At 40.1% G+C, this 27,382-nt stretch overlaps 2 protein-coding genes across 7 annotated transcripts; one reads left to right on the top strand and one right to left on the bottom strand.

The window, feature by feature from the left end:
* Positions 1–183: 183 nt before the first annotated feature.
* zgc:113263 (uncharacterized protein LOC503753 homolog) lies at positions 184–20,180 on the bottom strand. 3 transcript variants are annotated; one of them, XM_046072521.1, is made up of 24 exons: positions 19,680–20,180; positions 14,634–14,836; positions 13,646–13,750; positions 13,411–13,506; positions 12,769–12,879; positions 11,758–11,881; positions 11,120–11,570; positions 9,951–10,018; positions 9,618–9,861; positions 9,235–9,413; positions 8,600–8,822; positions 8,352–8,500; positions 7,163–7,254; positions 6,584–6,741; positions 6,350–6,495; positions 4,894–5,146; positions 4,682–4,797; positions 4,360–4,594; positions 4,036–4,175; positions 3,661–3,910; positions 3,255–3,385; positions 2,212–2,455; positions 1,887–1,993; positions 184–1,212 (listed from the first exon to the last, which is right to left on the bottom strand). In XM_046072521.1, the coding sequence occupies exons 1-24, from the start codon at positions 19,708–19,710 to the stop codon at positions 1,205–1,207; spliced, it is 3,864 nt and encodes a 1,287-aa protein (XP_045928477.1). In that variant the 5' UTR covers positions 19,711–20,180; the 3' UTR covers positions 184–1,204. The 3 variants fall into 3 exon arrangements, with proteins under 3 accessions (XP_045928477.1, XP_045928475.1, XP_045928476.1); XM_046072519.1 differs by lacking the exon at positions 19,680–20,180 and adding an exon at positions 17,109–17,327; XM_046072520.1 differs by lacking the exon at positions 19,680–20,180 and adding an exon at positions 17,109–17,327 and having other exon boundaries at positions 4,360–4,591.
* Positions 19,694–27,034, top strand: LOC123985140 (zinc finger protein 154-like). Of its 4 annotated transcripts, none has more exons than XM_046072524.1 (8): positions 19,694–19,994; positions 20,918–21,112; positions 21,301–21,405; positions 21,589–21,684; positions 21,829–21,939; positions 24,447–24,564; positions 25,023–25,358; positions 25,531–27,034. In XM_046072524.1, exons 2-8 carry the CDS (start codon positions 20,963–20,965, stop codon positions 26,472–26,474), a joined length of 1,860 nt encoding a protein of 619 aa, XP_045928480.1. In that variant the 5' UTR covers positions 19,694–19,994; positions 20,918–20,962; the 3' UTR covers positions 26,475–27,034. The 4 variants fall into 4 exon arrangements, with proteins under 4 accessions (XP_045928480.1, XP_045928478.1, XP_045928479.1 ...); XM_046072522.1 differs by having other exon boundaries at positions 20,910–21,112; XM_046072523.1 differs by having other exon boundaries at positions 19,694–20,011; positions 20,910–21,112.
* The last annotated feature ends 348 nt before the right edge of the window (positions 27,035–27,382 follow it).

Below are 27,382 nucleotides of genomic sequence, written 5' to 3'. Positions count from 1 at the left end.
CTGTACTTTGTAGTGAACTTTTATATAGTTGTTACATTTTAATTTCACATTGTGATTATGTTATTTTGCTTTTATTATTATTATTTTATTTTATGTTTCCATTATGGTTCTAGTGTACAGTCCACAACCTTGAACACTTGTGTGGGAAAAAATAAAGAAATCACAGAAATGAATCCTCAATCAAACATTCCAAGTTTCTTTTAATTGAACCTCTACATGTTTTTGGGGAAAAATGTGCTTCAATCAAGTTTGTAGGGTATTACTTTTAAAGAAAATTGTAAAACTTTGGAATACATCCATTAAAAATAACTTAAATAAATAAAATTCTGGACAACATCAACTCATACCATGTAAAAAATAAGACCATCACCACCTAGATTTCAAACATTATAAACAAGTGCAAAGACTGAAGAGTTAACAAGTGAGACCTGAATTACGAACAAAAAGCACGTGTACGCTGTGGTTACAGTAATAGAGGCCTTGCATGTTTTTGCTTGTGCTTTGAATCACTCACTTTTAGTCCAAGTACAAAATAATTAAATACTAGCAAAAACATCTTCTCGAGGAAGATTTTGTGTAACTCCCACCAGGTCAAGATCAGAGATCCATTTTTGTTCGTTGGTTCCTGAGCTTCCTGGTTTTAGTAGTGTCATGGCTCTATTGGAAATAATCACAAAGACACTCTGGTAGAGGGACACAACACACACAGACACACAAACACATAAACACACTTGTATGTTCCACTATTCCTGTGGGGACATAATGCATTCCCTAGCACCTGAACTGTAACCTGAACCCTAAAACAATGTTTTAACCATAGAAAAGCTGTCTCTACCTGTGGAGACCTCAATTTTTGTCTCCATGGGTTAGTGTGCATTCAGGTTAAAGTCCCCACCGGGATATAAGAACATGAAAAACACTCACACTGACTCACACTGACTCACACACACACACACACACACACACACACACACACACACACAAACACCACTACAGCCTGCAGGTCTGTATGTATGAAGAATGTAAAAGTATTTGAAGTATATACAGAGGCAAACGGAGATCTGAGTGAGCCTGAACAGGCTCTCTTCTGTCATCTGGAAACACACAGCCATTACTAAAACAGTTTCTGCATGAATGTCTTTGTTTTCTCTTCTGGATATTCCTCTGTCAGTCTGTCCTCTTGGTTTCACAATGATGGACAGTTTCAGGTCTCTGGATCAGACAAAGTGCATTTTAGATTCACTTGTGAATGTGACTTAGAAACTACTGTAGGCCTATATGGTTAACTTTTTGTACAGCCCTTTGAAAATTGGAATTTAAATGTGTTTGTTTGGCGAAGTTAGTTATCTTTACTCTTTGGATTTCTTCTTACACTTACAGTAATATTATAGTGTTTTGTTTAATCTGAACTCAAGTGCAAAAACAACAGCACACAACTACTTGTAAAAGCACATCAAACTAAAAAAGATATAATGTGTTAACTAGGGAGCATCAGAGGTGCAGAGTTTGTTTCCTTTGGACATAGCCTGTTTCTCCCTGCTTCCCGTCTTTATGTTAAGCTAATCTCCTGGTTGTAGCTTCACATTTTACAAAAGTTCAAGTAGTATCAATCTTGTTGTCTAATTCTCAGCAAGAGAGTGTATCAGCCTATTTCCCCATAATGTCGTACTAGTACCAAAGTGAAAATGGAAGCAACATTTGTGCAACGAATGCAGTGTATAGCTGACTATAGAAAGATAAAAAACAAGAGAAGGAATTACACTGGAGATAATTGATGAATCTTCCCAGGTATAATAACACTAAAGTACATCTCTCATATCTCACTGTTAATCACAAGGATTTGTCAATTGATTATGCTATCATGATGGACAACAGTGACTTCTTACCTACGCCATCAGCTGATTCGTCGGCCAGGGGGTCGGAGTTTATTACATACTTGCTACCAAATATGTGTACCAACTGATCAAAGAACTTGCATTCTTGTTTGTCTCCTCTGGAAACAGGAAACAGAATTTCAGAGCTTGTTATAAGGACGAAGAAAGCTGTGCCACAGATAAATGTGTAGAGCAGCAGTGGACCAAAGGTTAACCAAAGTTATGAGGTTTTGAAAAATTCTGAGAGAATGAAATTGCATTAAGAATGTAGATGTTAAGACCTACAGCATGATCTAACTACACGGCCATTCCCCAACAGTGAACACTAGTTACTTACTTTCTGCCTTCTAGGAAGTGTCGGAAATTGACCCTCAGCCTCTTTATCCTGGTCTGACACTGCTCAGGAGTGCGCATGTAGCCCTGGCTGGCCATGACCTCAGAAATCTGGATGAAGATGTGTTTGTTCTTGGTGCAGCCCTTCAAGTTCTCCTGGATCTCCTCGCTCCCCCATATGTCCAGGAGGGCCTCGGTCTCGCCATCGCTCCAGGGCAGCTTAGAGCTGTCAGCCACCCACTGGGTACCTGACGCAAAAAGAACATGAAAAAAACAACAACTATATAGCATAATTACAACAGAAAGAAAAGCTTTACAGGCACTTATAGATTGACCTAATTGTTAGAAAAACGTGAATAATCTGACATATAGTTTAATGTTTAGAGAAAAGCAGAAACGTAAAAAAGTAGATAGAATTAGAATAATATTTTGTTTTTAGTTAGTTTTTTAACTCTGTTTTTTATAAATTTAATTTTATAGTTTATATTTATATACCTTTATATTTATTATTTATATGTGACTTTCTGCTTTAACAACATTGTTTACATAAACATTCATGCCAATGAAGCATAGTGAATTTAAATTATTTAGAGGGAGATTTACTTGCGCGCACTTGCTCACTTGTATGTATTGTACTACTCACTTTAATAGAACAATTTTCAGAAAATAGGATGAGAAGCACAGAAAGCTGTGTAATAAAATGCGACACGACTGAAACACAAAGCGTGGAAGAAAAAAACACACAACTAAAAAGACAATTAAGAAGGAGGATTTGAAGGAGGAAGAGATTTTAGTCCAAAACCTAATTTATTTTCTCTTCTGTTGTATTTAGCTGCCTGTGTTTGCGGAACGTCATCGCTCCCCACTCCCTGTATTCACATAATAATCTAAATGTATTGTATAATAAACCAAACAATTATCAGATGTGTCCATCTGGCATTATACATTTTTATAAATGTATTACAAACTTAGTTTGATCCTGCATTCTTGGCATCCAATGGTGTTGCTTCACATTTTGAAAATGAATCACAACCTAGTAAGTGTCACCTTTCTTCTGGCCAGGCACTAGTGGGAAGTCATCCAGCTCATCTGCGACAGACGTGTCTGCGTCTGAGCTGTCCACTTTCAGCTCCTTCCTGAAGATTTCATCCATCTCGCTGAAAAATTTAAATTCCTCCCTAAATTTAAAAGGTGGAAAGAAAAAACGTTACTACAGGACAGATTTACACATTTATATTTGTAGCCTGGGATTAGCAGACAAATCACATTCAAATCCCAGCTTTATCAAACCAAATCCTCCTTACAGGGTTTGTTTTAGAATTGACATAAACTACTGATGCTACAAAGGACAGACTGTTCCTCTTTTACAAAAAAAAAGTGTCAACTGCATTCGATGCCTTTGTGTGTATTTGGATTAAAAAAAAAAGAGAATCATAGTTTTGTCATCACTGACTTTTCATGGAGGAAGCCGTGTTTGAGGCGCTTCATGCGGGAGTAGCACTGCTCTGAGGTCCTTATGAATCCTCGGTCGCTCATCTTGTCGGAGATGTACACAAACACGTGACGGTTCTTCAGGCAGCCTCTCAAAGTGAGCTGGACGTTGTCTTCACCCCAGATCTCCAGCAGGGTGCGAGTCTCCTGGTCCGACCAGGGCATCTTTCTGCTCAGGTCGGCCAGGAGGTGTCCGGCTGAGGGCTGCTCGTCTACGTGGAGGAATAACAGATTTAGTAGTGGATTTGAATCTTTCAATGACACTACGTATAATTGTCCAAAGTTGTGAAGACACAAATTGCATTTATTACACGGATTTTATCATATTTAAACCTACAAATGTCAGGATCCTTGTCCATTAGGGGTTGCAAGGGGACGTCTGCAGCAATACTGTGCACCTCAGCATGCACAGAGTCATCACCGAGAACTGGAGCCAGGAGGTGAAAGTATCGAAACACCGCGGGCCGCCCTCCATTTCTGGAAAACGTAAATCAAAGGAAAGCTGGGAAACACATCTGCTGGAGTTAAAAGTCTCTAGAAATTTAACTAAAAATGCCCAAGTTTCAGCTGACTTTTTTGACCAATTTATTTATTTTTATTTTTTTTACAAATATTTTAAATAATAAAGTCTTCCAAACAACCTCTCATCGGTTTTATTTACCTCCGGGTGTTGAGGTAACGCCTGTAAGTCTTCTTCAACCGCTTGATCCGGGAGTGGCACTGCTCCGTTGTCCTCGGGTATCCCATGGCACTCATTTTCTCTGCAATGTCGGCGAATATGTGCCCGTTGCGGACACAGGTTTTCAGGCTGTGCTGCACGTCATCTGCAGCCCACAGTTCAACAAGAGTGACCGTCTCCTGCTCCGTCCATGCTGTGTTCACAGTTTCTGCACCTGCTGATGATACAGCAGTCGGAAAGGCTGAATGTTTATCTAACGGAGCATTTCTTCTACTGCTGTGTGAATGAATGAGTATGACTGTACCTGGATCCTGTTCTACTTGATCGTCTCTTTCATCGAACTCATCAATAGAAATTGCCTCCTGTCCAAGTATTTGTTCCAGCTGCTGGTAGAATTTATAATCTACTCTTCTTCCACATCTTCAAGGCAGAAAAAGACGGAAATATGAACCATTATCTTCATACTGGATTATATTTACAAACAAAAAGGCAGATAGACAGAAAGATTGATCTCACTTCTTCTTGTCGTAGCACTGTCGAAAGTTGTTCCTTAGCGACTTGACTTTCCAGCGGCACTGCTCCGAGGTTTTTGTGTAGCCGAGGTCTTCCATTCTCTCAGAAATGTCGGCATAAACGTGTCCGTTGTGGACAAAACCTCTCAGCGCCCTCTGAACGTCTTCGTCGCCCCAGATCTGGATAAGCGCCAGGGTCTCCTCGTCTGACCACGAGCTAGGTGCTGGTTTTTCTGTTGACATGCTGAGTTCTCCATCTTATAGTAGAAATACAACATGTGTCAATGTACTGCCCTGGTTTTGGTGTGAATGCAGTTTCACAGTTACTGTAATTTCAGCCAAGAAATTTGATTTGTAACAAATAAATTCTTGCTCCTACAAACGTCAAGTTAAATCAATAAGCAATAAAACACACCCATTTTTAACTTAAAACACTTGTTGGTTTAAGTTGGTTTTGGTGCTACAGCCTCTTGATCAGTAGCTTATGATGGCTAATGTTAGCAAATTTGAAATTATCCTGTAATTGTCAATGGCCAATACATTTTCATACAATAATGTTTTTAACTCAGCTTGCGTACAAATTCAATTCAAAATGCTCAATATTGCACACAGATGCACATTTCTATTTACTGCACACTTACAGTAAATGTACATTTTACTGTATTACTTAATATGACTTATGTGTTGGATTGTCTTCCAAATTTTAAAATGCTCAGTTTTGCACCTGACTAACCATATACAAGATCATATATTTGATAGATGTATGTGTATTAATTTTTTTCATTATGTAATTCCTGAAGATGCCCTCCATTTACTGCCATTGATTTTATAATTTAGCCATTATTATACTGTACTGAATATTAAAACATTGCAGGATGAATGACACCTGAATAATTAAAGCCCTAGCACCCAACTAGCAGTGAGACACTAGAACAACCCCATAAGAGCCTGAATGCAACACTAAATTCAAGCTAATCAGCCCATTAGCAACCACACACACTTTCTACAGGAAATAAGGGCTGAAAATTAAAATCATTTTCATAATTAATTAAATAATTTATTTTTAATTCATGCGTTCATTGTTTTGTCTGTAAAACATCAGAAAAGAGAGAAAATGTTCAAATGTCATTTTCCCAAAGCCTAAGTTAGCCCTTGTTTAGTCAGACCAAAACAATTTATTTACTATATTCTTTGTATTACAGAGAGAAAAACAACAAATACTCACATTTGGTAAGCTGGAACTAGAGAATGTTTCATATTCAAAAATGAATTTACTATCAAAATTGTAGGAAATTAATCAACTACTTGTTTCAACTCGACATGAAATGCTTTCTTAGTTTTTGTTCTTTTGTACTACTTGAACACTTTTCAAACACTTAACATTGTCAGTGACAATAATATAAAACTGTAGGATTGCTGAATATTGCTTCCCTTCTATCCATAAGCTGATGATTTCTTACCTGTTTCAGTCACTGATTCAACGTTGGAGTCTTCTGATATTTCGATGGAGTCCGTTACCACAGTGGAAGATGTTGATGGCTGCTTGTCGAGGATTTGTTCCAGCAGATCATAGAATTTAAAGTCGACTCTATCAGTCCCAGATGAGCTACAGGCAGTAAAGGCAGTTATATTAACACGCACATATCCTGCCAACAGTGCCGCATACAAACTAAATATTTATGTACAGCTTTTACCTCATATTTTCCTGACACTGCCGGTAGTTGGCTTTCAGGCGTTTGATCCTGGTGTGGCACTGCTCTGCGGTGCGGGAGTAGCCGTTGGCGCTGAGTTTCTCTGATATTTCGTTGAAAATGTGACCATTGTGTGGGTAACGTCTCATGCTCTGCTGAGCCTAAATGGTAATATAAAAAAACATATTTACAATTACTTTTATCACACCTGCATCCCCCATTTCAGGATTGGATACTTTTCATTCAGTTTTTTAAAAACATGTTATTCTGTTTGTCGCCTCAGGCTAGAAAACTATCGCTTTTCAGATGATTTAATGGTCAATATGCTTCTGAGGGTCTCTGTTGCTAGAGACACTCAAGAGTTTCACTGTGCTGAACAGAAGGAAAGGATCCTGCATGATCAAACCTTTAAATAATATTTAGAGAAGGTGTAGAGTTAAGGTTAGCATGGTTTCAGACCTCTGGATTGCTGGGTACATCAGCAATTCAAATAAAAAGGGATTGATGAAGTGAAGTGAGAAAGCAGTTCTGCATAAATATGTCATAGATGGAATGAATTTCTATTCTTATTTTGTCCTCTACCCGTGGGTCTCCCCAGATCTCCAGAAGGATGATGGTCTCTTTGTCCGACCAGGGAACCTTCTTCCTGTCATCCTGAGCACCCACAGCAGAATCTGAAGAGACACAAATAGAAAAGAAAACACTTCATTTGATTACTTTATTTAGTTGATTCTGCCACCATCTATTCATTGGCCACTTTACTGTTGTTCAATTTATATTTGACTATTTTTCTTCTGAATATGGCAGGATGTTGAGCCACAAGGTTTTGGAACAATAAAGATTAACTGAAAAAAAGTATACTGTACATACCATTAAAGCTATATTTAAGCATTAAAAGTTATTCTTTTTATGACAGCTGGAAACTTTGTTGCCTTTATGACTCACAACATAAATTAACAAACTAAGTAATGAATAAAAATGAACCATTCTGAAAAGAGATAGATGTAGTTACAAACATCATCAAATAAGGAGCAGGCTTAGTAAGAGAAACCATCATAAAGAGACTATGCATTCCGTATTTTAACTGAATTTGACAAGAACAACATTTTGGAGGCTATAGCGCCTCCCTGAGGGCAAAAGCTCAAAGTTTGAAAAGGTTGCATCCTGTATAATCTGAAGCTGTGTTCTTTGTGCTTACTTTAGTTTTCTTGCTTAGCTTCATCTAGGCCCCCTTATATTTTATCAGCCATACCACTTCATCATGTTAAAGAATTCAATACACCACTGTCTTAAACCCACCAAATTACTGTCTAAAAACTGTTTTTCACTAAAGGTTAAACTATAACTTCGGACTATGTCAGAAGTTATAGTTTAACTTTTACTGGTTTCTATATATTTCCACATATTTTTGTTTTTACATAATATCCCTGAATGCATTTCTTGCCACCAGATGTGAGGGGCACACAGGGGTTAGTCAGTGCATAAATGATTAGGCGGCAGGGTGACATAGGGTTAGGGCTGAACGATTTAAAAACAGAATCTTATTTTGACTGATGTTGCAATTGCAATATAATAAATTTTACATCATTATTCTCTTTTTAATTGAAAAACATATTAAAGTAAATTATGGTGTGATTTTTGTGGGGAGATTTAGATAAAATGTACTGTTCCGCCCTACACAGAATGACTTAAAACACCTCAGTGTATTTTCTGAGTTCCCTTCCCACAGTAGTAAACATCCCTTCCCACAGTAGTAAACATCTGAGTTTACCGATATCCTGATGGGAGAAGGAAGGAAAGTCGTTGTCTTCAGCCTCTCCTGGTATTTCATCCAACTGCTGCATCGAAGAGAAGTCCTTCACCAAAATTCTTCCCAGCTCATTGTAAAACTTGCACTCAACTCGCTCCTGTCCCTTCATGCTACGAGGGATAAGAAGACAGCAGAGGTATACTGTAAAAGCAACATAAAAATTTTTAAACAAAAAGTTTTTCTTTCACTTTTGCTTTAAGCATACGTACTTGTTTTGGTAGCACTGCCTGAAACTTGATTTCACTCTTTTCAGCCTTGTTTGGCACTGCTCTGGGGTTCGGGAGAAGCCCTGGGCGGCCATCTTGTTGGATATGTTGGAGAAAACGTGTCCCATTCTGTGCGTTCCTCTCAGCTCCTGCTGCGTCTTGTCTTCTCCCCACATGTCGATGAGGGTCAATGTCTCCAAGTCTGTCCATGGAACGCTTCGAGTTCCTTTAATAAAAATATGAAAGCTGTGTAAAACATATTTACAAAATCCATCCATCCATCCATCGTCAACCGCTTATCCTGTGTACAGGGTCGTGGGGGGCTGGAGCCAATCCCAGCTTACATCGGGGCGAAAGATGATGAATATGATGAATTTGATTTATATGATAGTAAACTTATTATAGTTAAAGTTTGGACTGCTGGTCGAATAAAACAAGCAATCATGAATACATGACCTTCGGTTATGTTATTTAACCATGACATTATTATGGGCATTTTTCACAATTTTCAGTTGCAGCCCTAACTAAACACAACCAAAAAACAATAACTGTGTGACTCTACCACGCCAAGTTAAGTTATCATCTAACACTAGCAATGGTTTCACTGACTCAACAAGTACAAATATGTGACATTGTACCAATTTCCAGTCCGCTCGTATGGCCGAGAAACTGCATGTCGTCATCGCCGTCGTGGGACTCCTCTTCATCGATGACCTCTTCAACATCATAGGTGACCTCAGGAACAGCTGAAGGAGCTGAGGAGCAGAGTATTCGCTCCAGCGGCTCATAAAATTTATACTCCAGCCTGGAGTTCCCTCTGGGTTTAGATCAGGGAAAAGGCAATTGCTTCAATTTCTTTTTTCTCTATTGTTCCACAAATCACAGCTATGACATCTAAGGTATGAGGCTACCATGGTGAACATGGTAAACATTATACCTGCTCAGTGTGATGAACATGGTACATGCTAACATTAGCATGTACCAAGCAGAAAGGAAGGACGGTAATTCATTTTATACCCACTTGTTGTGGCGGAAGCATTTCTTCAGTCGTTTGATCCTGGTCTGGCACTGTTCCACTGTTCTCATGTAGCCTCTCTCTGCCATCTTTTGTGCGATCTGCGTGAATATGTGACGGTTTTTTAAGCAGCCCTTTAAAGCCCGCTGCACCGAGTCATTCCCCCAGATGTCGAGCAGATTGAGTGTCTCCTCGTCTGACCAGGGAACTTTTGTGTCCATTACAACTGGGACAGAACCTTCCGGAGAGTCTAAAATGAAACAAGAAGTGTTAGTCAACGGCCAAAGCTTAGACTGATATACCAAAGTATCCACTGATCTATACATAAACTGTACAAACCTGTATATTCTCCCCATATCGAGATTAGAGGAGATTCACCTGAATTCTCATCATCCACTGACGAATCCCTGTAAAAAGTAAAAAAACAAACACACAATGGGTAAGATTTTGACATCTTTTTCTAATCTTATCAAAGTGATTTCTCTAATTTTGTGATCCACCAAAAATGTGTTAGGACCTCGGCATAATTCAGCCAAAAAGCATGTATGTGCAATAAAAAAAGGTGGTACCAATGAGCGTTAAACAGATTTAAAGCCACAGGTTTACACAGTAAGGATTTTCAGAAGACAAAATGAGACGGAGTACATGAGCTGCAACCAACTGTCAACACGAGTCTACAGTATGCCCTACTGTGATGTAGGGCATACTGTACTGCAACGTGATGTGCTGAGCTAAATGCTAACGTCAGTACGTTAACAAGCTCACAATGACGATGATGCTAACGTTCAGTAGGTTATGATTTGCTGGACAGAATTTTTCACTTTTCCCGAGATTAAAACAGGTTCTTTTTGAAACAAGACCAAGAGTCTACAGCCATGCTAGCCGCTCTGCGAAACTGCACTAAACTAAATGCTAATGTTAGCATGTACCATGTTCATCACACTGATAATGCTAACTGATGTTTAAAAGGTATAATGTTTACCATGTTCACCATCTTAGTTTAGCATGTAGGAATGCTAAGATTTGCTAATTGGCCTTGAAAACAAAGCACAGCTGAGGCTGATGGGAATCTATGTGGTCATAAACCAAAGAAATGGACACATCTACAGTTTGACCTGATGATGGCACCATATGAAAAGTTGGGATCTTCAAGTCATGATGCTTTGTTGTCTGGGAACAATGAATGTCTGTACAAAATTTTGTGCCAATCTATCAATAAGATAATTTTTTCACAGAATAAGTGAAAACATTGATACCATGGATATCTGTACCACATTTTAGAGGCAATCCATCCAATATAATAAATATTTAAATCTCGATCAAAGTGGTGGACCAACAGAGTGACACTGCCGTCTTTAGAGCCATGCTGCAATGTGGCTGAAAAGCAAAAGAAGCCCACGATTGATGAAAATAAAACAAAAGTGATGCCTGTCCGCTGAACAAATAGGAAACCTCACTGTCATGTCTTTGCGTTTGACAAATGAACAAAACATTTGTGGTAATCTTACAAGAAAGCTGGCGCCTCCGCAGGCTGTTTTGTAGGAATGTCCACACCTCCGCTCAGTTTCCTTTTCCTGAGAACCCGCGCTCCCATCTCGTTAGCTGCTGACTCTCTGTCCACAGTTTCATTAGGTGTAGTGAGGTCTATGGTTTCATCACATGGCCGTGTAGTAATTGAGTTTTGCACTTTCCTCTCCTGAGAAATGTTGCCGCTTCTAAGCTGCCAACTGCCCGAGTCTCCTGTCTCCTTCAGTCTTTGATTCAGTGTCTCAGAGCTCCTCCTGCTCGCCCTCTCGAGGCCGCTAGTGTTGAAGGGAGCATCAAGACGTCCTTCGTGCTCTGGAGGGTTTGAGTCTTTGAGAGCAGGTGAACAAGAGGCGGTGTTCATGACAGGTTTGGTCCCAGGAGGCAGAGACAGGGAGGAGAGAATGCAGTCATCCATCGGTAATAATCTAGGATCTACAAATGAGAAAAAAAAGATGATTAATTAGACCCCAGCTTGGCTCAAACATAAATCAGCTGGCAAGAAAAACTGCCAAACTCAAATTCAGCAAAATATATAAACAGAAATGACTAAGAAGTAATGCTTTATTGGTAACAATGGTAGAGTATACAATTACAGTACGCAGCCATGGCCCTACAGTACCTTTCTCTTCAAAATGGCCGAGGTTTCTGTGATGTTCAAGTACAGCCTTCATGTCCTCTGGCGGGAAGAAGGATTGTAAACAGTCGTCTAGGAATGACGGAGCGTCTCCGAGCAAAGTTGCCAACTGAGAAGAGAGATCAAGTCACTGGCTTTAGTAAATCCTGCCAAATGACAGAGCGGTTCAAATGAAAAATAAGTTAACTTGATGAGGGGGGATGCGTTTTCCTTGACATGTATATATTACTTTGTGCCAGAAATATGAGGAGCATTACTTTAGAAACTCATGAAGTCTGACCCACATGAGAAATCATTAGTGTGACATCTTAAGGAAATTAATACTTTCTGGCCTAATGAGCATTTTTTATTTTATAGTATGTGACTGCTACTAATCTGACTTTTGTAGTTGTGCTATTCTGGCACTGCTGGGTACAGGAAAGGAAGGAAGGAGAAAGCAGTCTACTGGGACATTGTGTTGCACCTGAGCCCAGTAAACCCTCCTGCATATCTGTCTCTGAGTCAGTGGTGCAGACAGATGAGCCCCTGCACTCGGCCTATGTGCCATGGTCAGCCTGAAAAAAGCGATGTACTTAGGAATAATTCCAGAGCTATTTCCTTGCATTACTCTTGTCTTGTCTGATGGCGAGATAACAGACAAAAAGGCAAAACAAGCAGTGTGGACTTCCCACAGGGCCTGATTACCTCCCTAGGTAGATGTGCGCATCAACAACGCAGTGGGCAGGTTACAAAATAGGGGTATAACTGTAGCTTAAATATGACATTTTACATTCTCATTTGAAATTCTCTTGATTGTAGCACTGGAGAAAAGCCTATAGGGTCACCAAAGTCTGTAGGTTTCTGCTCATATTTCATGCCAATTCAGCCATTAGTTTAGATATGTCATTGACCTTCACACAAATATGAAGAAAATAAGTAACAGAAATTATCATTGTTATTATTGTGTACTTGGCTGATAATGCGTGGTAAGCTAGAGTTTCAAGGAACGTGACATACCTGTGTGAAGTCTGGAACCGGCAGCAGCTGCTCCAGTCTTGATATGAACTCCCACACCAGCATCTCAAGTGCTGCGTCATACTTGGAGCCAAAATATAGGGGGAATATTTCCTGTGTATAAGAAAGAGAGACAAACAGATTAAAAGAGAGAGGGATACTTTTAGGATAGGTTGTTGTTGGGAAAGTGTTTCCTGCAGCAAGCATTTGGGGAGGGGTTGTGTGAGCTCTCTTGTGTACAGCACAACTTTTACTCATTGCACTTGTAGTATGTATCAAATATTGTGTTTGGTACGAACGCTTTAAAACCTTGAACTTTTGAAATGGTGCAACTGCCTGAAGATTTCTGTTAGTGATCCCATTAACCCGCCGTCTCTTGTGAATGATATGCTGGTTAAAAGTGACAGGCCTGTTCAGCAGCCATAGCTCCTGTAAAAATAATAACTAGTCAAACATTCCTGGAGAGACAATCATATCGGAGGAAGCCATTTGAGTGAATAGCGAAATGCATATGGACAGTATTCTATGTGATGGTACAGTATACAGAGTACATTTTGTTTTATGGTACTAATTTAGTTAGTTTAATTTATACAGGAAAATTTGGATCCACACAACAGCTTATTTTCATTGTGAGTGCCATGTCACCTGGAAAAAATATTTTCTTTCAGAGGGATCCTCTAGTAATGAATGCACCAACTCCACAAAGTTCACCTCAGATTCCTCCACCTGGTCGATGGTTACCTATTATACACAAACAGACAGACACACACACACACACACATTAAACAAAGTCATGAGACTCAATCAATCCTGATTGACCCAGTGAACTTCCACACCAGAAGGGAAACATCTGCGTGTTTGCCAGCAACAGTTTACTTACATGGGGATCCTTGGCAGTGCTAACAGGAGCTTTAATTCTGTCCAGATGCGGCTGAATGGTCTGCATGTCCACTGGGTGCTCACCTCGACACATCTCCAGAACCAGCTGGATATATACACACACACACACACACAAAATAAATAAAAATCTAATTCTTCACATTCAAACGCACGTGGGAGAAATTTGCTTTTTTGGCTTTGTGTCAGAAAGCCTTGCACAAACACAGAGCTTTCATTGACTTTCACTGACTAAACCCCCATTTTAACCCCAAACAGGTTCCTTTCTTAAACCTAACCATGTACTTTTGTTGCCTGAACCGAACCAAAGTGCGACTGAAAATGGAAATGGAATAAGTCAACTAAGTCTAAAAATAATAAGTCAACGTTGACTTTTTGTCTCACACAGGACACAAACCCAGGTCTGCTGGGTTAAAGTCCTGTGTTTGACCCATTCATCCACCATAACCTCCTCCCTACGTGGACTTTGTCGCTCTTTATACTACCTCACCTGACCTTCTAAAGGCTTTCTACAAGACAGCCCTGAAGGCAAACGTCTCCCATAACCCATTCAAACAGTCCAGGTTTATTAACCTCCCGATGTAACACTGGACTACAGCTACTGAGGAACTTTGTTTTATCTTTGCTCTCTTTTCTGTGTCACTTGAATTGTAAATTAAATGATGTTTGACTTGTTCTTCAATGCTGACCTGCTGCTTCACTGCCCCCTTGATTTATAGGGGAAAAATGTATTAAGTACAGATCTAAGTGAGACAAAATACTCCCATCACAAATCCAAAATAGTACTGAGGAAACACTGGGGTTGTCTAAACTATCTATCTAAACTATCTTTACACTTGGTTATCATCTACTTGTTGGTTTTATTTAAGATAAACTGTTTGTGTGCCTCTTTAACTGGATTTTTATTAATAAGTGACAAATACCTTAACTAAATGTCACCTCAGTATGACTAATCAGTGATTATTACTAACCCTGGCCCTGAGTCCCAGGATGAGCTGAGCCCTCTGACTATAGCTCATCAGCTCTGGGACCAGCTCCGTCACCATGGTAACAAACTCCTCCAGCATCCCATAGTGGTCCACAAGTCCCTGCTGCACTACTTGCCACACTGCAGCTGACAAAAGCTGCAAGGGCGGGGCCAGGAGGCGTAGATACTGGACTGGAAGATCATTACCTGAAGTGGAGGAGAGACGGAAAAGGTGAGCGAGTAAACGCCAAAAATCACATTAACATTTCATGTAACTGACAATTAAAAAAAATTCTGATCCAGCCTGTTATCAACAGTGTCAACAGGCAACAGTAGGTGTTTCAAATTACCCACAAGCTCATAGAAAACAAGAGCAGGGGTAAACAACCCAAGGCAGGTAACCCAATAACCAGGTTACATCAAACACCTGCACACATCTCAACGGTTGCATTACAGTTTTATGGTTCATATTCCTTATCAGAGGTCTTTTCCCAATCCATTGAAACATGTCAATAGGGTTGTGCAATGTGACAATGTACACCATCAAACTATATCCATTGATGTATTTTCTTTTGATTTTGCGGCATCATTTATATGGCACTATGTAACACAAACTTTGCTTTTATGACCAGGACACTGATAATTTGTCAGAGCTCTAGATAAGGAGTGGGCACCCATTAAGTACCTTCCAGACTTCCCAAAGCTGATCAAAAAATCTAAATCTCTAGAAAAGCTACTGCAGAAAATGGACCTTGTGGTAAGATTTTTTTGTCTGCTAGTTTCTCATTCCCAAAATTTGCAATATAACAAAATAAAATATGGCAAAGCAAAATGATATACACAGATCAGCCATAACATTATGACCACTGACTGGTGAAGTGAATAACACTGATAATCTCGTTATCATGGCACCTGTCCGTGGGTGGAATATATTAGCAGCAAGTGAACGTTACATCTTCAAAGTTGTTAAAAGCAAGACAAATGGGCAAGTGTAAGGATTTGAGCGACTTTGACAAGGGCCAAATTGTGATGGCTAGACAATAAAAGTCCGTTCCATGGAGGCCCCACCTCACAACTCAAAGGACTAACAGGAACTTGCCGCTGGCGTCTTGGTGCCAGATACCACAGCACACCATCAGAGGTCTATTGGAGTCCATGCCTTAACAGATCAGGGCTGTTTTGGCGACAAAAGGGGGACCTACAAAATATTAGGCAGGTAGTTTTTGCTGATGGGTGTATACGGGTGTATAAATGAGAAAAGCTTAATTTCAATGGTCCTCACACAAAGCAACAATGGAATTTAGGATTAGTAAACTGTGGCAAAAGAAAACAGTTTTATTGCTATTATTCACAGCACTGAGTTCTTCCTTTTTAATATAGAATTGAGGTGGATGTACTTTTAGTGTTGATATATTGTTTTCTGCTTTATGTGCTCAAGTGCAATTGAATATAATAATTCATTGGTTTATATGACTCAGTTTCTACTTACCTTGTAATTAATTATTGACAGGGGTATGGTCTCTGATACTTATGCAATGTAACGTAAATGTATGCTGCGGACTGTATGATGTATGTGAATGTAAAGTCCAAATGTGTTACTGTTGCTTACTGCAGCCTCATGCGGCACTGATGCCCAAGACAAATTTCCCTTCGGGGACAATAAAGTTGATCTTAATCTTAATCTTAACTATATGTCCACTATTTTATAAAAATGTGCCTGCTTTAAAATGTGCTTTGGTTATTGTTTTGGTGCAGTAATTAGCTCACATTATTAATCTGTGTATTTCCTTATCAGGCGTGTCTTGGTTCAGTTTGAAAGGATTCTTCACCACGGTCTGCCTGGGAAGTGTCAATGTTATTGTTTAGACAAGGAAAAATGATCCAAAGCCCACATCAGTGGCGGTTCACTTAAAATACAGTACATCTAATTTAGAAGCACTCCAACAAGCAATCTGAGTCAACAACGTCCACCTGACACTGTACATGCCGGGCTAAGAGCGCAATATGCATTAGAGAACTTGATTTATAGTGGCAAAGTGCCTTCTGAAATAATGCCGTGACAGTGTTGCTCACAGGTGCCCTGACAACAGCATTCATCAAACTCAAACCAAACTCGCATCTCATTTAATGCTGTACAACTGGGCAGCCCATTGAATTTCTGACATTCTGATGATGTAGGGAGCTACAGGGGGAAGCATTACTATAATAATGCTGAGATCAATATTATAAGGAAACTATCCTACCACCTCAATGAGTCTCTGATGGAGTGATGGAGGAGAGAGAGCCTTCACTTAGGATGCTGATAAGGTCATTGTGGATCAAGTTAGTCCTTATAGAAACACTGCGGGGATATTATTCATAATATAAGCTGTTCATTTGCGTTATCTGTGTCCAGGTCGCTGCAAACTCACTGATGACAGCAGAGATCAGGGATCATTAAGAACACTGCTTTCGTGATTTTTCATTAGCGTACACGCACCTCGACTCGTTCCACTTTCAGCCCCGCGTTTTATTTCCATTTAGCAGCTGACGACCAGATGTCCCCCCTCGGGTTGTGGCGAACAGGAGAAAAAAAAAGAAACACAAAATGCCCAGATATATAAATACTGCTAATTTCTGATTAGTAAAACATCCATCCGCGATCGCCAACCCACAAAATGCGAGCGCAGATTTGTAGGACGCATTGACCAGCTCTTGTTTTTTATTCTCGCATTGGGGAGGAGAGACAGAACAAAGGTTTCTGGTCTCATCCGCCTCAGTCCAGATCACGGCAAGCCCTCTTTCCTGGTTGGCTGACGAAGACCGGATCAACCTGGCAATTCAAATTTCACAACACTAGATGGCGCCATTTGGCTTTCCATTAGGCACAGGCCTGCACAGTTTGGGTATCTATGCTGTAGTATAAGGAGTATCCTGATCCTTAACTTCAGTAAAAGAAGCAATACCAGCAATACCCTTTTCAAAAAAGTACATTATATAATTGGATTATTATTGCTGATTAATTCATGTACTTTTTATAATGCTGTACATCATCATCATAAAAATCCACTCCATGTATATCCACTCAGTATTTATTTCTTTGCACTACTTGTATTGTTTACAAATCACAGCACTTGATTTGCATGTAGACATTTTATTTGTATTGTTGTTTATTGCTATACACACACACACACACACACACACACACACACCTATATATTTCACATACTTATGTACATAATAGTCCTGTCTTTGTCCAGCTCTGTTGTGCTGTTTTTCCGTATATTAAGTATATTGAGAAAATGGGGGAAAAACCCCTTCCTTGTATGTGTACACATACTTGACCAATAAAGCTGATTCTGATTCTCATATTTATTCGATAACAATGCATCACGTTTTATAGGTTGATTTTATGTATATGTGGAAAATCTTAATCTGCAAAGTAACTAGAAACTAGAGTTGCCAGGTAAATTCAGTGAAGTAAACACCTTGAACTCGTTGGGTTCCCCAAACCGTTCCTGACCCATTCTTGCTTTGTGGCAGGGCACATAATCCTGCAGAAAGAGGCTGCTGCCATCTGGGAATACATGATGTCAAACTCCCTAAATCTCAATCCAACCGAGCAGGGCTCGATGGGATGGGCTGGACAAACAAGTCGGATCCATGGAGGCCCCACCTCACAAGTAACAGGACTTAAAGGATCTGCTGCTAACGTCTTGGTGCCAAATACCACAGCACACTTTCAGAGTTCTAGTGGAGTCCATGCCTTGACGGATCAGGGCTGTTTTGGCGGCAAAAGGGGTACCTATGCAATATTAGGCAGGTGGTCATAATGTTATGGCTGATTGGTGTATATATCCCTATGTTTATGTGTATTTATGTGTGTATTAATGTTTTTGTATGTAGTTTTTTCATAATTTACTTAATGTTTTTCATACTTGGTCAGTGCAAAGTACAGTTTGTCTTTGACTTTAATCCTAACAAAGCTTCTTTTTTTTATATTTTTAAGTGATTATTGGTGGGGACAACTCACCACCACCTCAGCCCCCCTTAAATCTGCACCTTCTGTTTTTCTTTTCCCCTTCACAGCACTGCATAGATTAACTTATTTTCCTCCTGGTATTTATTCATTTTTACCTTGTACCTGTTTCTTATTTTTACACAAAACCCTGTACCCTAAATTATTAGGGTAACAATTCATATAATCTCATTCATTTTAATAATCAACTGACTTGTTATGGTGTGAAGGGATTACTTTTTGACCCTGGAGCCACAATTTTGAACTTTTCACCTCTCTTTGTACTAAGAGTATGTGAGTGGAAGAGAGGTGACCAAAATCTGATAAAACACAACTGCAGGATCCACTGGGACGCTGTGGAGAGTTTCAGTTCCATTAGTGAGGTCCATCAAAGCATTCCTGCTTGGCCCTGTCTGCAGACTTTGTCATGAGCTTGAGCAGAGACACTGATGTTTATTACAGCAGTAATAACTAGCCAATACAAGAAGTCACTGAATGGTTTGATGAGTAACATACATACTCTGGTCTTCACAGTCACCAGATCTGGACCCAGATGAATGTCTGGTTGAATGTTTGGATATTTTGGATGGAGAGAGTGCTCTCCATTGCCATCGTCAAAAACACCAAATGAGGGAATATCTTTTTGGAAGAATGGTGTTTGATCCCTTCAGCAGAGACTTGCAGAATATCTGACGAGGAGCACTTATGGTGTTCTGCAGATATATGCTGTGTTCAAAATTGTACTTAAAGTATCAAATGTATTGCTGGCAACCCAGAATGACCCTTTCCAAAATGTTATTATGAAGAAATAAAATAAATATTTTCATTTGACATAAAATCGCGACCATTTGCTTTTAGAAGAGGATGTTATTTATTTGATTATTATTATATTGATATTATTATCAAGGATTCCTCAGCACCTGTCAGGGGTCTTTCCTGCTAATTTTCAAGTTGTACGTCTTTCCTTTAATTTGTCACCCATCCGTGTTTGTATACACATATGTACAAAGACAAAGGTTGTTATGTGTGACAAAAATGTAAGAAACTACTTGCCAGGCAATTCCATGCTCTTCATTCTCCTCATGTCAGCAATGAGACTTTGATGAGCTTACTGAGTTGGCCTCTTATTTTGAAAACAGGGAACCAGATGTGCTAGCTAACGACTTTTTGTTGTTGCCTAAAACAACGTTAGCTAGGTTACACCGTCCTCAAATCATTTTGGAGGGATGTAAAGGGACGTATGAAATAAAACGTAAGAGTTGACTGACATGCTCTCAACTCTAACGACCAGCTAAACAGCGCTGACTGGCGGCAACGGTTGGCAAAGCTAAGCTAGCTAACGCGCTCCAGAAATGGCAAAAAGTCCAGGTCTGTATCTCTACCAGGTATGATTGTAACTACGTTACTCCTTTGGGAAATATTTTACACGTAGTAGGGGTTAAACTGTTCCTAGCAGTTCTGCAGTAAGGTTCAGTTTGGTCGAAATGTCCGCTAAGTTCAGAGGGGAGGGCCCCTCGAACAAACAACGTCCCCTGTTAGAAAATGCATTTGGTTCATTACAGCCACCTTCTGTTCGGAGTGTGTACATCATGTTCCTGCAGGTGGATGCAGGCTTGCAGGAACACAGTATTGGAGTGGAAAAGAAACTTAACGCTACCCATTAATTCTGCCTGTCCAGTAAAATCATAGTTAACAAAATTATACTGCTCGCACTACTTGACAAGTTAATTAACTTTATATTACATTCATTGTCTTCATAATAAAATCTCAACTGTCCATCATACCTTATTACAGCCTGAAAGAACAATTGATCTGAATGGAAATTCTTGTAAATGGATAACAAATGAATGTGGAACCATTTTGATCATTTTTTAAGTCATTTATCAAGTAAAAACACCAAACATTCTCAGTTTCCAGCTTCTTGGATATGATGATTTGCTGCTTCTTTCCCTTTTATTTTATTGTAATCCAGCAGGATGAGAGGAGGTGGACTCTGTTTTACATTGATGACGCTTTGTGCTCAAACGATGTCAAGATTGACACTGTTCTGGGTTGAAAAAACAAGCAATCTGAAGGTTCTAGAAAATGTTCCGACATTTAATAGACTTAACAATTAATTGACTGAGAAAATAATGACTAATCGACAATGAAAATAATCATTAATTGCAGCTCTTCAACATATATTTACTGTATGTCCTCATTCCAGAGAAAACGTTTCAAAGTTTACATTTGTCAAGTTAATAATATGTTTGCTTTTCTTTCACTGCCTGCATATTCTGTTAGATCCTCAGCTCCCTCTGGCATCCCTGCGCCTCCTGGTTCCTCCACTGAGGTTGATGTCAGCCTGTATGTGGCAGGTGGCCCAGGAGCGAGATGTAGATCAGTATGACAAACTGGCTGGATTCATCACATTAGTGATGGAGATGGTCCCAGAGCTTCTGAGCTACAAGCAGAGGACTCAGCTCATCCTGGGACTGAGAGCTCGGGTGAGTAAATGTGGGTATTAAGACTATTTTTGGTGCATCTTTTCCTGTTCTTGTATCCTTCTTTTACGCTTGACACAGCGTGACTGCGTTTAACACAAGAATAATGCGTCCATTGTCTAGACTGTCAAAATGCAATATCAGTTTTAGTTTGAAAGATAAGCATAAAGGTTTAACTTTGTGTTTTTCAGCTCATCCTTGAGTTCTTAAAGAGGGTGGATAAGATTGATTGTAAAGCTATCCAGGATCATCTTAACAGTTTCCAACAGAGTACAACAAACCGCATGCATGCAGAGGTATGCAACGTTAATAGCATGTTTTACATGAGGATACAATGTTATTGATGTCTTAGTAGTTTTAGATGTCATTTACTATGAGATGTAGGTGCAGAAATTCATAAACTGTTTATTTTAAGTAGGAGAGAATAGAAAACCTATAATTCCTTCATTTAAATAAACCTCTACTGGGCTTCTTGGCAGGACCAAGATGGAGAGGTGGAGATTTCAAAGTCAGCATTTGTGGAGCTGGTTCAAACACTGCTTAGACACCAATCTGAAAAAGAAAATTTCTTCAAGGTTAGTTTTACCCCAACCTTTTTTTAACTCATTAATTTGTGTATCTACATTATGTGTCTATCTGTAAAATGATTTGCCTATTTTCTGTATATTTCATACATTATGATATTTAATGTTAATGATGTATGTTTCTTCCTGTCAAAGGAGGTCTTCTCAGCACAGTATGGAGCTCGTTTTGATACAGCGCTGCAGATCCTGGTGTGGGAGTTCTTCTACCGACTAGAAGAGTTCCTCCCAGTACCAAGTTTTTCACAGGTAGGCAGAAGGGTGAAGATAAACTGACCATTCAACTGACCTTCCATCCACTCGATCCCCAAAAGCTGGCTGATGAATTATGTGCAGGTAATTAATAATAAAATAAAATAAACAATTCAATCAAGACGCCTTAAAAGGTTTTATTCTTTGCAAAGGGTCAGACACACACACACAGTGCAAACAGTCTGCAGAGTGTTAGACAAAGAGCCAGTGAAGAAACAGGTGACTTTATAGTCTAAGGTTATTATGCTGCTGTCTTAGTAAAGAAGGGAGTTGAAACCAACTGCTCTAATATGGAAGACACTTTGTTTCCTATCAAGGACTGTCAGCTAAGAAACCCTCTAATGAGCTACTTTCCCATGAAAGCTCCTTTCAGCTAGTTGCAACATAGTAAAGCATTAGGCACCACACACTGAAACATAGGCCTATTATGGTAAGGCATTCAAAGGTAACACAGTAAACACAGTAAAACATAACATTTTAATCAGTCGTAATTGTTCCTGCTGTGTAGTAATGGCTTGTAGAGTGGAAATGTTTACGAATCACAGAAGTGCAGGGGCCGAAATGGCTTTCATTTGTACAAGGTACATGGTAGATTTATTTGTCACAATACAACAGGTTGTAAAGTGAAATTGAGTTTGTAACTCCCTTCTGCTATGTAGCAGACAATATACAGTAATAAAAACAATTATAGAAAAAATGGTGAACAGAAATCAGTGGAGCGGTGCTGAGGATAAATTTGAGTTTAAGTGCACATCCCATGCCAGTTTGTGATGTTTCCAGTCAGGATGCTTTCTGTTGCTCCTCTGTAAAAGCTGACAAGAACTTGGCGTGGGACATTTGCCTTCTTAAGCTTCTTTAAGAAAAAAGAAAAAAAAGTTTTTGAGCTTTCTTCACCAGTGTGAAGTTAACCATGTCAGCATGTTCACCTGCTCTACATCATCTCCGCTCAAGGAGTGTGTGTTTTTATCTCCTTTTTCCTGAAATCAGTGATCAGCTCCTTGATTTTGCTGACATTCAGCAGTAGGTTGTTCGCTGGGAACTGTCACGGCCTGCCTCAAAAACCCTGGCATAAATAATCACACAGCAACAACAGGCTGCAGCAACAGTACCATTACTTTATTTACAACAACTTCAACATTTACTTAACATAATTACTCAAAATAAGGCAGTGTAGTATGGGAATCAGTAGGTCAGTAGTGTCCACATGTTTGCATGAATGAAATGATGAGTGCAATGTAATGTTAATAAAGAAAGCAATATAATGAGGAGTGAGGAGTAAAGGGAACAGCGTTTCCCTCCTCTCTATCTCCCCCAAAGTGCAACAGGTAGGATCTGCTTTATATATAAAGAACACCGGGCCCCAGGTGGCTCCAATACATGTCGATGACAACGACCCCACCTACTGACACCTACAACAGAACACACATGAACACTCAGCAACCTGATAGAAACAAGGACGTCCCGGGGACGTCACAGCCCCACTCTGCAAGATTATCAATTTCCTCCCCATAAGAAGTCTCAGCGTTGTTTGAAATCCAGTCGATGACGGTGGTGTCGTGTCGGTGTACAGCGTTAACAATGGGGGGCTGAGCACACAGCACTGGGGGGCTCCGGTGTTGAGCACTAGAGTGGGGGTGTGTCCGCCAATCCGAACGGACTGGAGTCTGTTTGTGAGGAAGTCCAGTGTCCAGTTGCAGAGTGTTGTATTTAAACCCAGAGTGCTGAGTTTGCTGATCAGCTTCATGGGGGAGATTGTGTTGAATGCTGAGCTGAAATCCACAAACAGCATTCTGATGTAGGTGTTGTTTTTCTCAAGGTGTGTGAGGGCTGACTGGAGGGCAGTGGAGATGGCATCCTCTGTGGATCTATTGGTTCTGAAAGCAAACTGGTGAGGGTCCAGGCTGGCTGGGATGTTGTTCTTTATGTGCTGAAGGACCAGTTTGTCAAAGCACTTGATCAGAATGGGGGTGAGGGCCATACCCTCTCCTGAGACGGTGATATGTTGAAAATGTCAGTAATAACATCATTGACACGTTTTTAGTACACGGCCAGGACTGTTATCAGGCCCAGCTGGTTTACTCATACTAACTCTCAGCAGGACTCCTCTTACATCTGCTGTGGATAATGTCAGTGGCCAGTCCTCTGGAGGTGGAGTAGACTTTAAAGCTGACTCTTTGAGATCAAAGCGATAAAAGGTGTTTAGCTAATCTGGAGATGTGGCCTCACACATGATGGGGGAGCTCCTGCTTTTGTAGCCTGTGATGTTTCTGATGGCCTGCCACACATCTTTGGTGTTGTTGGTATTGGTCTGTTAAGTATGAAAGAAAATATTGAATGCGATTGTGACATTTGTCGGGTTCTGAAAAAGTGGCAGTTGTCTCTGTTTATTGTCATTTCTCCCATACGAAAACAGATTACAAATGTAGATCTACGTAGTAAAAAAATGATCTTGGCAGAAGAAGCAGGAGTTTAAAGTTTAAAATCCACCCACTCTTCTTTCCCAGGTATTGTCCATGCTTGACAATTCTACCCATGACTACGAGTTTGAGCAGTTTGTTGCCGACCCTGAAGATCTGAAGAGGATTTTGCAGCAGCAACAGGAGCGGCAGACGTTGACTAAAAGTAAGAACCTGTTAACATTTGGTAATCTGTTTCTCCCTTATACAGTCAAGTGCTGCACTGAAACCTGAAAACATTTTCACTAGTGTTTCATTAAAATGTGCTTATGCCAGTTCCCCACTCCCACCATTTAATCTATTACAATTACCATAGAATATAAAATGGCATGGTTTAGCTGGGAATGCGGATTACCAATTTTAAGTTTTGATAATAAATAATTAGGGACTAAAAATGAGGTATCAGTGTAGTCATGCAATAAGAGAAAGGTAGATAAAGTTTTTTTTTGCCTTGAACTCAACACCTGGTAAAGAATGTCCAGTATTCTGTACTGAAATCTTTAGTAATATATCCATTTATTCTGGTGCTGGTAGTGCTGCCTTCCTGACTGACAACCAGAACTGCTCTGCTGCCTTTTTACATGGAATTTCACCTCCTATATAACTTTTATCTGTTTTTCTCAGGTGAATTCACCTTCATGTCGGACACTATTCTCTCCACGCTTGCATCTAAAAACACTTCAGTGGGATGTGAAGATTCCATAGATCAGAAAATGGATGGGGAACGTGTAGACGGCAAACAAGACACTTGGAAACCACAGGGAAGAAATCAGGGGAAGTCAGAACAGAAGGCAATGAAGAAAGAAGACAGCTGTAGCATAGAAGACTTTTGTGAGGATGATGGAGAGACTGATGACAGTTCCATTGAAACAAATCCAAACTCTGGGCTGTGCGAGTACAGGCTGTCGCCACTCACTTCCTCTCCGTGTTCAGAAGAAGCTGCTGCGGCTGGTGACAATGGTGAGCATCTCTTGCATTGCACATGATTTTCCGGATCATCTGAAGAAAAAAAAATGATATCTCACTCCAGTGCAAGTGTTGGGTGCGAAGTCATATTGGGACAAAATCTTGACTTGGCATGTAGATTCTGTTGAGAGAGTTCATCACTACATCACTTGTGTCCTGTTTGCAGAAACAGGTGGTGAACCCGCGTTCCAGCCACCCGGATGCTCCGAAAGCTCAGTGGAAGGAGTAAATGATCGTCTGGATCTGAGCAGAAACAAGGGGCTGTTACTTGAGAGAGCGATCCAGTCCTCAACAGGGGCCAGTGCCGACTTCTCACTTCCGTTCAGCGAGAACTGCAGAAGAGAGAATGAAAGCACCTGTCTTGAGTGTGGCAAGACTTTTGCATCTCGTTCCTCCTTGAAAAAACATCACACTGTTCACTCTTCCGCACGGCCTTTCAAATGCACTCAGTGCGACAAGGCTTATAAAAATAAAAAAGACCTGAATCAACATTTACTCATTCACTCTCAACCTAAAGTCCTGTCCTTCGCTTGCAGCCTCTGTGAGAAGAGATTCAGTTCTCAGGCGTTGCTTACAGTTCACCTGCGACATCACAGCGGGGAGAGGCCGTTTGCCTGCTCGCACTGTGACAAGCGGTTCCTGACAAATGCAGTCTTGAAGTCCCACATGCGCATTCACACTGGCGAGCGCCCGTATGCCTGCACTTTATGTGACAAGAAGTTTACGCAGTTGTATCCGCGCGCCGTGCACCTCAGGATGCACAAGAAGGAGAAGCCGTACCTGTGCAGCACATGCGGTATGTCCTTCTGTAGCTCTGGGGCCTTGCTGGTGCATTCACGCACTCACACAGGGGAGCGGCCTTATCAGTGTGAATCCTGTGGAAAAGGTTTCGCCACGGCTGTACAATTGACGGTACACCGGAGATTCCACACAGGAGAGAGGCCGTATTCTTGCTCACAATGTGACAAATCGTTCCACAGTAGTTCAGGACTGAAGAAACACATGAGGACACACACTGGAGAGAAACCGTACGAGTGTTTAACATGCCACAAGACCTTTTCCCAGAAATCCAGCATGAAAATACACCTCAAAGTCCACAAGAACATCTAGCATACTGTTTTTGGAGACAGGTTGTTAGCATGTGCGCTGTATTTTAAGTGATGCATGAAAGCCAGGTTCATTCCTATGACTCAAATATTACGCGTTAGCGTATATATAAATACATGTTTTAAGACACCATTATTAAAGAGGATAATGTTTAGGATTAGCTTAGGCTAAATACTTGATGTTGGTGTTTATATTTACAGTATTTGAAGGTTAAGGTAATTCTTGAGATGGAGAATGTAAGTCAATAAAATGTGCTGGCAAAATATAGCACCATTAAGGAGTGCTTATGTGTACTGTAAGAATGTGAATGAGCGGGAGCTTGTGAGTCTGGGTGTAAGTTTTACCAAAATCAGTGAATTCATTTTGATAGCCCTACCGATACTGAAATGATAATAATTAGGGGTTTACAAAATCCAATATATTGGCTGATATTAATTTTCTTTACACTTTATGATTCCCTTAAATGTATTTAATTTTTTAACAAGTGCAACCAAGAAATGGACTGGAGGAGACAGCTGTAAAAAATAAATGTCAAACTACAGAATGGTGACAATTTCAAAACATACCTTTCTCTACTTCTATTTCTTGTCATTTATTGGAGCTAATATATCTGCCTCATGTTCATGAACATATATGAAAATACTTCAAGACATATTGTTCCATCTACTGGAGAAAGAATTGATGGTCAGTTAGGAATGTTAAATTAGTCTTACCATTGTACGTGTCACTAGAAAGGCTGCAGCTGCCTTAGTTATACCTTTTGTAAATCCACTTTGCTGATTCAGTAGACAAAATTAAAAATGTATATCTCCTTGTTGACCAAGGAAGGTTAAAATCAAGTGCAACTGGACTTGGTTGAAGATACTTGAAGATGTTTCGTCCCTCATCCAAGAGTTCACCTTGTAGACCTC

The sequence above is a fragment of the Micropterus dolomieu genome, linkage group LG16 (genome assembly GCF_021292245.1).
Source record: "Micropterus dolomieu isolate WLL.071019.BEF.003 ecotype Adirondacks linkage group LG16, ASM2129224v1, whole genome shotgun sequence".
Taxonomy (NCBI): Eukaryota; Metazoa; Chordata; class Actinopteri; order Centrarchiformes; family Centrarchidae; genus Micropterus; species Micropterus dolomieu.
Note: the sequence above shows the minus strand (reverse complement) of the source record. Positions and strands in the feature narration are given on the sequence as shown.

What these genes read in the sequence shown, in the direction of transcription:
- LOC123985140 (XM_046072522.1), top strand. An exon ending in AAAAAGAAAATTTCTTCAAG is followed by an intron (nt 21,685 to 21,828) that starts GTTAGTTTTACC and finishes TTCCTGTCAAAG; the next exon opens with GAGGTCTTCTCAGCACAGTA. An exon ending in TGCTGCGGCTGGTGACAATG is followed by an intron (nt 25,359 to 25,530) that starts GTGAGCATCTCT and finishes TCCTGTTTGCAG; the next exon opens with AAACAGGTGGTGAACCCGCG.
- zgc:113263 (XM_046072519.1), bottom strand. Translation starts at nt 17,148, where the DNA reads ATGGAAATAAAACGCGGGGCTGAAAGTGGAACGAGTCGAG. An exon ending in AAATGCTTCCGCCACAACAA is followed by an intron (nt 9,414 to 9,617) that starts GTGGGTATAAAA and finishes ATCTAAACCCAG; the next exon opens with AGGGAACTCCAGGCTGGAGT. An exon ending in AGGCAGTGCTACCAAAACAA is followed by an intron (nt 8,501 to 8,599) that starts GTACGTATGCTT and finishes TATCCCTCGTAG; the next exon opens with CATGAAGGGACAGGAGCGAG.